The following is an 11,548-nucleotide window of genomic DNA, read 5'->3' on the forward strand; positions in this document are numbered from 1 at the left end:
TTTCGTCTTCACCACTGAGGACACTTTTTGTCCAGCGAGGCCAGGGGACAGGCTGTGAATAGATTGCTTTCTAATGTCGATGCCACAAAAAAAACAGAACTAGAACCATAGCTTTTAAACCACTTCTGTAAACTCCACTAGATACCCTGTACTGATTCAAATCAGTGACCTAGTTGGAAAGATACATTATTCATTGATCATTTTATGTGATTTTGGGGCTTTGCTAAAGAATTAAAAAAAAACCTATTGGGGTATGGGCAACTGGTGAGGCTGCTGGGCAGCTGTCAAGGCATGTGGATGCACTGGGGAACAACCATTCAACTGTGGAAGGGATTTAGCTAGAAGGCCAATGTCCAGATAGACAGATTTTATACCAGCTTTGACTGTAAAATGAAATGGAAGCCTTAGATGAGGTATGAAACCCTGAGAGACAGATAAAGTGGCTGTTTCCCTGAATGTCGTTGATGGGAGGGTAAAAAAAAGCAAAGGTCTCTTACAATTTCACTCTGACACAAGGAGATATGCGTCATTTTTTGTGTTAAAAATGGAGCAAACGGACTAGCGGAATTTAAAACCACAAAATGAACTAACAGTCTTGCCTGCATACACTGACAAACACTGGGGTATTTTTATGCTAAAACATCTGCAGGTTTAATAAGAAACCACCCCCACCTTTCTGATTCTCCCATTATTGCTGCTTTTCACACCCCCTCTCCTATACATTACGTCACCTTTGACAGGAAATGAGATGCCACAGCTCAAGGTGTTAAGAGATGTCTTCTTGTGCGCTTTTATTTCAGTCAGTTCCCTTTTCCTGTCATTCAGTTTTCACATACATGTGATTTTTCCTTTTCACGGAGAAGACGAGCAGAATCGATTTGGGCACACTGACAAAATAATAAAACCCATTTTGCTGCATTTTCCCATGCGACGTGATGCGATATAAGGCTCTCTCTGGGCAACTCACACAGTTATGCGTGGGGATATGCTGCCTCTCTGTGGTCTTTAAAGGCATTTTCAGACTCCATGTTCTGCACACTAGACGTCAGCATTAGCACATCTGTCTATGATCTGTGTGTGTGTGCTGAATGGATGAACAGATCAGCTGTTTTAGCATCAGTCCATGATACAGATTTGAAGTGTTTACTCAGCAAAGTTTTCCAGATAACTAAAGTAAACCTGCATCTTGTTTCAAAGTCCTGTTCTCAAATGTATGAGCAAAAGAAACTGTATCAAAGAGAATTTATACTTCGTGTTTTTTTCTTCTGTCACTATACCAAAGCTCTGGGGATAAAATTGTGTTGATGCAAGTTAACTCTGTCTTGGCTTTGCGAGTGAAAGCTCTTCCATGTATCTGTTTGATACAGATACGCATCCCCAAGCAAAATGACAGCGATGCTCGGCCTTGTGTACGAGCCGACATGATGCACGATGTGACAAAAACAAAAGATCACAGACAAGAACTCAGACCCAGTGGGAATGTAAAAAACAGCTTCTGATTTCTGGAACTAGATGTACACGTTTTCAGGCAACATGAATATAGATGGTGCAGCTGAGAAGGAAAGAAAACATCAGTGGTGTCACACAGTTTCTCGTATGTTTTAAAAGTAGATGCAACTTTAGGAATCAATTAATTTGAATCTGAAAAAAATCGATGACTCACTTGGATGTATGTGCAACATCTTCTGGTTTCAGCCTCTCAAATGTGAGGACTTGCTGCAAATCTCAGATTTATATCATTGTATAAACCTTTATATTGAATATATTTGGGTTTCAGACTGTTGGTCAGACCAAACATAACATTTTGAAGAAGTGTAGCGTGATGGGTATTTTTCACTATTTTCTGACATTTAATAGATTACAAATACAAGAAGGAATTATCAGCGGAAGAAATTGATACTCGCAATCAAAACTCAAACATGCCTTGCTTAAGTTTTGACCTCACCCCAGAGATCAATGAATGGGTCGTTATTTGCTTCAGTTCTTAGCTTTTAAGCACATCTAAGGCCACTGAAGACCTCTTATTATTTAAAATCTCTGACCAAGTTGGAAAAAAAATGTTCTTTCAATCATTTAAAACATAATAAAACACAACCAAACCTTAATTACAACAATCGCTTTTCTATAAAGTCACTCGTTAGCATCAGCAGTTCCCAGACGTCCTGACGTACACAGCAGATTATTAGCATAAGGGTCAAAGGCCAAGCAGTACCCAGGAGCTACTTGTCACCCTCATATAACCACTGGGATGTTAATGTCTCCTCACAGCGGGGAAAACAGAAGCCACTGTAAAAACCAACCGTCACCTCTGACCCCTCTTTACCTAAAGTCGCCTGTCTTTCCCGCTATTGATCCTTCAGATTCCTCTGACGTTGAGGGTAAGTGTGACAATCCTCTTCCAGATAAAGGCATTTGAGGAGTCATTGCCTGCGGCTCAGCCAGTGTGTGTGTGAAAACTCTCCATACAGAGAGGGCCACTCTGTCATTAAAGTCATCTGTGTGCGGTTCAAAGGTTGTTGCAACCATTTCTTTTGGACTCTCTCAGTCCGTACAGAGAGGCAGGTGGAGGGTCAACTGGATAAATGCAGGAACTCAGCTTTGACAAATAAAGGAGGCTGCAGGTAAGCAACACTCACAAATCCATCTGAACAATGAATTCATGTCTTTTAATATCTTGTGTTTTTGTTGGACATTGTGTTGACTGTCCCCACACTGCTGTGTATTCAAAGATAATCATTTCGTTTCTTTTGAATATGTAGGTAAGTATTGAAGTGGTAACCCTTCACTTTGACTCAAACGGAGCTTTCACATTTGATTAAGGTGACAAAATACAGAAATTACTATGAAGGATCATTATTACATATAGGTTCAGGATATATTTTATATATGTATATGTTATGGGCTGTGTCTGAACAAATACTCCATTTGAAGTCACTCACAGAAATATATGTTTGACATTACTCATACAGGACCATCTAGTCCTAAAACTATTCATAAAAGTAGATTTGGGATATTACTATCAAAACCAATCAGATATAAAGCAGATACATTTTATTCTATCCTGTTGAATAAAAGCAGAATTTTCTTGATTCATTTTATGTGACTTGTTGTCAATTCAGTTCAATATCTAAAAAAAATATCAAACAAAATAAATAGGGAAAGGGATGAAGTATCAAGCCGATAAAATAATGTCAAGTATGTTTTATAAGTTATTAAAGGGCCCGAAAGTGCACGATTGAAAGAGGTAATCAAAAGATATCTGAAGGATGGCTTTAAAAAGATGTTTTTTTTTCCAGAAAATGCTTTTCCTTTTCAAGCTCATTCTTAATATTTTCTCATCTTTTTGTGAATGCTTTCCAACAGATACAATGGAAATGTTCACACTGCTGCTTATGCTCCTCACAGTTTCTGGATATTCATTCGTGTTGCAACCCGGTAAGTATAACACCAGGCCTGTTTGACATTTCAAGCCTCCACCTAAATGTATACTTATAAATGATGTTATAGTCTCTTACTAATTATCACAGTCCTACAAACTACAGGTCATAAACCTGCTAATCGCATGCTAATTGTTTCATGAACATTTCAAAGGGACTGTTGTCATGCTAATATCTCACTTGTTAGCGGGTTGATTTTGTTTTTTGCAGGATTTGTGACGGTTACCTAAGTGATCTAAGCAGTTGCTCTCTGTGTTGTACTGTAGGACTGGAAGTCACCCAGATAGCTGGGCTGGACAGACACCACCAGCTTGAGATGAGGAGTGAGCATTTGGGAGATGTTTCAATACCAATGGAAGAGAAAGAAAACGAGGGATGGAAATCAGAGCAGGAACCAAGGAGTGAAGGATTGACTCCGGAGACAAACCCAGAGAAGAAGAGGACGGCTCTGGAGACATTTTCCAAGATGTTGATGGAAGAAACGAAAAGAGCTGGCATTGTGACAGATTTAGATTCAGATAAAGAAATGGAGAGGAGAGAAGATGGACTCAATCTGGTCACAAAATCAGAGAAAACGGAGTTAAATGAGGAGACAGTTAAAGCAATCCTGACAGACACGATAAAAACAGTCAATAGTCAGAACGCGTGGATACAAGAGAAGAAGAAAAGTGATCAAGTGGATAAATCGAAGCAAGAAAAAGTGGAAGAGGAAAGAGAGAGCAGGCTGGTTGCAGGAATTATTCTTCACGATGCGACTCGAGAGGAAAAGATATTTACTGTAAATCAAGGAAAGGTGGAAGAGAAAGGAGGAAATGGAGAGGAAGATCACACGGTAGTTAGCGATCTCACACCTCTTTTAACCACATCCTCTCCTCAGCTGGGGGAAGAATTAGTGATTCTTGCCACAATTCAAATAATCACTCAGTCTCAAAATCCTCCTGGTTCTCCTCCTCCAGTTCATCATCATAATGTCCCTCAATCACAAGTCTCCTCTCACCCTCCCTCCCCTTACGCCAAAGTTAGTCCTCACTTCCTTCCTCCGTCTGTCACTTTGCCAAATCCTACAGCAATCAATCACATCTCAGTCTCCACAGTGCTTCCTGGTGAGGCGAATGAACTGGAAGTTGAGGCTAGCCCACATTTAGAGGATGTCATGGTCAAAAATATATTGTTTAAACCTGCACGGCAGGAGCTACAAACCACCGTTGTTCAACCAAAGTACATGACTGAAAATATCCCCACGGTGCAAGTGTCAACGCCAAAACCCCAAAAAGCAACGTTTATAACCAAAGAGCCAAATCCTATGCCCAACTCAAATGAAAATAATCACATGGTCGGGCTTAAACCAAGCGTGACTCAGCCCAGAACAGTTGAACTGATGGAAAATGACACCAAACTAACAGTGAGGCAAAATAAAGCATCTTCTCCTCAACCACAACTGAGCAAACCTTCAGCCAGACCACAGCTGACAACTGCCAAAACTCCTTCGATGAGGCCAACGAAACTCAACAGAAGCAGTCAAAATAAGACCATTAAGAAATCCAAGGAAAAGAAAAGGAAAAAGAATAATAAAACCCAAAAGCCCTCAAAGAAGAAGAAGGTCATCACGCCAACTCACCTTCCTTACTTTAAGGATAACTACTGTCCTCCTGAATGTGCCTGCTATGGAAGGTAATTATCAGACTAAATTCATTTAAACATAATGTATTGCAACAAATGTCTAAACTACATTAATAACAATTAAAGTCGATTCATTTATTAGTCAGGCTTGAGATTCACTGATTTTATGTTCTCCAATCTGAGAATGTTTTCTGTTTTATCAACTTTAAGATGCAGCCTTAAGTTCGGGATATTTTCTTTGGTCAACATCAACATTTTCACTAGTGTGTGATTGGGACGTTCGAAGATCAATGCGCATGCTTATACTCGGTATGTATTGTTTTCCAGAGTGGTCCAGTGCTCAGACAAAGGCGTGGACAAGATTCCTTATGGTATTCCTTATAATGCCCGCTACATCCTCCTCATGAATAACCACATCAACAGCATCCAGTTGGACCTGCTCAGAGAATACGTCTCTATGGAGTTCCTTGTGTTGAGCAATAATCGGCTCACAGATGGTTCCGTAGAGGGAACTTTTGAGGGGATCCCGGCTCTGAAGCGCCTCCACCTGGATAGGAACCTCCTGGACAGCGTGCCAACTGATCTTCCAGTTTCTCTGGAGGAGCTTCGTTTGGACAATAACCGTCTGAGTGTGATGTCTGAGGCAGCCTGGGCCCAGTGCCCCGGCCTCTTGGTTTTGAGCCTCAGCAACAACAGCCTGGGAAATGGATCCGAATGTCTTCCCAATAAAGTGCTCTCTCCTTTGTACAACCTGCGCACTCTGAACCTGAATCACAACCAGTTAACATCGGTACCTCTGGGCTTACCATTGTCCATCAAAGAGCTCTACCTCAAAGGGAACCTCATTAAGCACTTCCGTGGAGGAGCCTTCAATGGGATATCAGAGCTGGTGGTGTTAGACTTGAGTACAAACAGACTGACAAACAAGGGTCTCCTTCGAGAGTCCCTTCTAAATGCGACCCACATGGAAAGCCTCAACTTAGAAGGGAACAGACTAAAACAAGTGCCACGACACCTTCCCCACTCACTGAAAACTCTAAATCTGGAGGGCAACCGCATATCTTCCGTAAAGAAAGCAGCTTTCGGCACCTTGAAAAACCTCGAGCACTTGGGTTTAGCAAGAAATAAAATCTATAAAGTGGCTCCAGGGGCATTCAGGACATTGCCCGTTCTGCACCAGTTAGACCTGTGCCACAACAGCTTGCGCCAGGTGCCCAGACAGCTGCCAGAGGCTCTGCACTCCGTAGCGCTCAACCACAACAAGATTCAGTCAGTGCCTCGTGATGCTTTCTGCTGGGGCAATAAAAGTGCGAGTCTCAGCGGCCTTGTACGAGTGCAGTTGGAACACAATCTAATCGATATGGGGAAGTTAGATGCAGAGGCTTTCAGGTGCTTGCGAGGATTCCAGGTGGTCCACTTCTACTGAACCTTCAAAAGATACAAACAATCCTGCTGCGAGGTTGCCTGATGTCGGGCAGAATTATCAACTGGTTACACCCCATGTTTCCATCTTTAGTTCGACATTGCCTCCGCTCTAATCAATTTTCATGTGAGGTGGGGGGTTTGAATCTCGCCAACCAATCACCTGGAGACCAATGTATCCGCCTGAATGCAACATCAATTAAGGTTGCCTGGCAACTACACTGTTTTAGGAGTGCAGCGGAGCCTCCGATGTGGGGCGATATTGAGAAGACATGCCTTCTATGTGAAATGTGTTAAATGAAGGCGGTCATTGAGTCACGAGTGAACGATTCAGAGATGTCGAGGTGATTCGACCAGAGTCTCAACCCGGCATCTCATAGCAGTACGATAGATGTAAGAAAAATACATCAAAGCAGAGTGCCGTTCGGTGCTTTTGATTCATTTAGAACAGCCGTTTCCATTATTATCATTATTACTCTTCAGTTCCAGCGCACAGTTGACAGCGGCTTGACAACGGCGTTAGTCCCGCTTCTGGTGCTGATTGGCTATTCGTTAGTCCCCTCCCCCTCACCGATGCGCTTATTGGTCAATTACTTTTTAATGAAGGAACCGCTGTTATATGTTATATGCGTTTGTTTATGCTACTTTGCAAACCTTGTCCAAGATGTGGTAAAATGGAACAATTGAGTAAAAAAACGATTGAGTGTGAGATTGAATTAATGTGTGTAACCCACCGAAGCCTCACTCTGTTTGACTGCTTTTATGACGTCCATTCTCACAGAATGTTTTTCCCCAACATGTCTTTTGAGTTGGAAAACAATGGATTTACATGCAACAAGTCTAACCACGATATCAGTAACCACATTTATGTGATCTATTATGCAATGTGCTGGTGGTTTTCTCATGACCATTTTCCAAAGCAGAACTATTCAGAATAATTTCCAGGAAAACATTTGGTTTCAATTCATTGCAGCAGCATTTGTAGAAACTTGCATGAGATAGGTAATCATAGACACATCATCATCATCTTTATTTTATATATTTAATCCATCCCATGTAAAACATTTGAATTGTTGGCTGTCCAAAAGCATTTGTGTTTCATTTGACAAAAAATTTAATTAAGAGTGCTTATAATAAGACATGGATGATGTGAAAAGGATGCGAGTTTGGTCTTTTTTTCTCATCATTATGTGAATTTCAGATGGGTTTAGGGTTTCTCTCTGCAGAACAGGCATGGAAGCTTGGCAAAAAGAATTTACATGTTGATGTGAGAGGTTATTTCGTTCTCAGGCACAGTGACAGTGTCTGAGGGGATTTTCATACCACAGGGAAATGAATAACTCCCTGTGAGTTAGAGAATCAATCTGAAAACTTGCTAAAATTGAATTTTTGCGAAAATTGCTTGCAGTCATACATAAGCCACACATACATATATATATATACACACACACACATTCAAATGGTTTGAATATTGTTAACTTTATATGAAAGTGAAGTTCCTTATAACTTATCCAGATATGTACAAATAAGTTCAGAGGTGTTTATCCTTTACTGCGTCTTTGTACGTTGAAAGGGACTACAATAACTGTTAGTCTGAGATAATTTCTCCAACATATGCTACAGAATTCTTAACAACATTTTAATATGAAACACAATTTGCTGTTTGAGTTTTCCTCAAGTTGGTTTTCCTTTGTTTTTGCCATAAACCCCTGGCTGGTGGATAAAACTAACTGGCAGGAGCGACAGCTTAAAGTTCCAAATTCAGTTTTCCCATGCTGACAAATAGACACTGGCATAAATGTTCCACTGTAGAGCATTTTTACCATTTTCCTTAAACAATCAGTTAAGGTTGATGTTTTTCCACCGTGTTGGTGCAGCAATGATTCCCTGGAGGATGCACATGAGAACAAGAACGTCGTTAACCTGTCAGGATCTGTGCAATGTCAAATGAAGAAACGGCAGTGTGGAACAAACATTATCCAACAAGTGGGGACGTGATGACACGCAAGAATGAAATTCACCTGAAATGTCCTATTAAATCTAGTCAAAAAGTTAAACAACTCTGCAAGGTGAAATGTATGATACAGAGGTATAAAGAGCAATAACAATGAGGAATATTAAAGTACGTGATTGCCTGTTTCATGAATAAAGAAAAATGGGATGTTTTTATTGCCAAGACTAACTTGTGTTTATTAACTAGCTTATACCCCTCTGACAGAGAAAACATGCAGTTAGGTCTTCGTAAACAAGCCAATATAACAGACTTAGTTGTAAAATGTAAATGTATTGTTTACATATTATCCACTAGATGGCAATGATGTATAAGGAAATAGTTTTGATGCGTAACGCCTCCTGTTTTTAAGGTTTAAAGTGAGATACAGAAAATATTTTAAGCTTGAATTTGGCTCTTTTACAGTTGCCATAGAAGGTGAGGCATTAAAAAAAACACATGCTTCAGGTTTGGGGGAAAGAATACTTTGAAATGTATCTAAATATATATTTAAACACTCAGCAAAGGAAGCGCACAAACAAACAGACATGAGTCTGCATGATTCCCAGAGAAGCGAAGATGTTAGTGGACTTATTTTTTTTGCAATAACATAAGCGCATTCAACCGTATCAAAGTGCTGGAAAAAAATCTACATAAGAAACAAAAACTCAAGAAGCAGAAGGAAGGCTAAAGTGGAGAAAATGCATGAGCACATGGAGGTGCTTAGCACTTTTCTCCCTTTTTTTCCCCCCCTCTCTAGCTCACTCTAATAAGTTCACTCAGCAACGTGGCACCGCACCCATAGGACCTGGGAAAGAGGAGGAGGGGGAGTAAAGACGAAGATAGAGAGAGTGAAGGGGAGGAGGGAGCACTTTTCAAGGATGGATCCAGGCTCCACTTTCTTAACGCGTGTCCAGAAGGGAAGAGCTTCGGCTGGGCAAGGAGCTCACCGGCACCTCCCTACGGTCCAGCAGGACCCTGACCCCCGTATCACAACACCACATGTCTACCTGGACCCACTGGAAACCCTCCTCCCCTCTTTGTGTCTCCTCTCTCACTTTCCCTCTCTCTCTTTTTTCTTTTACACATTTTCTGCTTTTCACTCATATCGTTTAAAGATTGTGCGTGCATTCACACATATGTGCACGTGTTGTGTGGGAGTCACATTCGTAATGAACATGTGAACTGCTCCCTTGACAGAGTCTGAACCCCAGTGCTCATTTTAAGTAGTTTGGCAGATGGTGAATTTATTTGTGTAGCTGTGTATCCTTTGCTGGATGCAGTCTTGATAGTTAAGCGGATCCAAACAGGAGGTTTGCAGGATTAGTGCCACCCTCTCTGTGTGTATCACCCATCTGCGAGTTTACCTGCGTTGGTCACATTCTTATGTAAACTTTTTTTATTCTCTCTTGATCTTTTGTGGGAAAGAAAAGTTGCCTTCTCTGATTCTTTTTCACCCAGACTCATAAGGCTCTGATATAATGCTCAAGCCAAAATCACTCGTCTTCTTGGAAGGAGATGGTACAGCTCTTCAGAGTGCATGACGTGGTCATATTTGAGCATCTTGTCTTTATGTGGGTTGTTTTTTTTGCCTGACTGTACTTGCTTTCAAAACTATCATTGAAAAGATTAAAATTCCTATATAGAGCATTTTTAATATGCACAATTCACTTAAACTGCAATAGCTGTAAACTGTAAACAAATGTTGAGCCCTTTTGAGATTATTTTATTGTAATGCTGACCACATTCCTACAGGAATCTCCATGGAAAAAAGAGGAAGACAAAAAAGAACAGAGGGAACAGGATATTAAACCGCACCCTCGATGCGAGCCAGCCAGCCAGACAGAGTTGTGATACTATTCAGCTGTCGTTCCTCTTCTGATATTTATGAATCTTGCAGGCCTCCTTCCCATGATGCATCGGGAGCTGGAAATTTGGTTAAAACATCTCTATAAATGTGGTGTTGGCTTGTATCAATGGCCTGTACACATAAATGCTGCGATTCTAAGACGCAACTGGGTGAAACTTTACTAAAAGTTTGACGAGCTACAGCTAGAATTTTATAGAAAAACACATAAATGGGAAGTGGATACGATGAAATAACAGTAAGTGATTGGCAGCATATCATTTGTGGCTGTTCTTTTTCACATACAGTAATCGAATACAGTTGTAGGAAAGGCACAAACATATGCAACTTTGCTGTGCATAGGGATGCATGTACATCTGTGTCTCTCTTCTCTTCTTTCCAACACTCTTACTGTGCTGCGCCGATAAAACCTCCCACTGACTACTTTCAGTCCAACCATAACTCTTCACCCAGCTATCTCAACCATAAATCCATAACCAACCTTAAATCAAGGTCAGACTTAACTCTAACCTTCGTCGTTCTCTCCAAAGTTAGGACTGACCACAATGCCCTAATTCTCCTCTGAAACTCAATCTCACAAGGACATAAAAGTCCTTGTGAAGGGTTAAAATGGCTGGCTGCCTCAGACCCGGAGCAGAGTGCTATTGCATGTGTGAGAGGGAGGTGGCGCTTTAGTTAGCCGAGAGAAGGGGGTGAAACGGAGAGGGAAAGGAGGAACAGAGGGAGGGGAGAATGAGAGGGAGGAGGGGATAGAGAGAGAAACCATGGGAGCCAGAGGGACCTCAAGACACACACACACACACACACACACATACTGTATACAGCCCATCATCTGCTCCTGGTCTGGACCTGCACTGGCAACACATAGACACATGCAGCAGTGAAAGTTTTGCACAAGCACAAATGCAGAGATCGCATGCTTGTGAAGTTGATCAGTTTTGCATATTCAAATCTACACAAACACACATTTAAAGACGATATGCAGTAAAGCCTCTACACTGCCATTACACACACGCACACATGCACTCGTTGTACCCACTGTTATTCAGGGGCTCCACAAGGGGGCCTAGCGTATGAGTGATTCTCTTTTACAGAAAGGCAGCTCATCTTGCTCTTAAGCCCGATTCAAGCAGAGCACATTTGTCTAAGTAACTTCTTATTAGATACACTTGAATGAGCCATATAGAGAAAAAAGGACAATACTGTTGAAAA

General features: G+C 41.2%; 1 protein-coding gene across 1 annotated transcript; it reads left to right on the forward strand.

The window, feature by feature from the left end:
• Positions 1 to 4,926: 4,926 nt before the first annotated feature.
• Positions 4,927 to 6,483, forward strand: LOC306713865 (extracellular matrix protein 2; the record flags this gene model as incomplete). The annotated part of the gene is made up of 2 exons (XM_079183704.1): positions 4,927 to 5,108; positions 5,385 to 6,483. 2 exons carry the CDS (start codon positions 4,927 to 4,929, stop codon positions 6,481 to 6,483), a joined length of 1,281 nt encoding a protein of 426 aa, XP_079039830.1.
• Positions 6,484 to 11,548: the final 5,065 nt, after the last annotated feature.

The sequence above is a fragment of the Pholis gunnellus genome (genome assembly GCF_910591455.1).
Source record: "Pholis gunnellus genome assembly, chromosome: 22".
In the NCBI taxonomy this organism is placed as follows: Eukaryota; Metazoa; Chordata; class Actinopteri; order Perciformes; family Pholidae; genus Pholis; species Pholis gunnellus.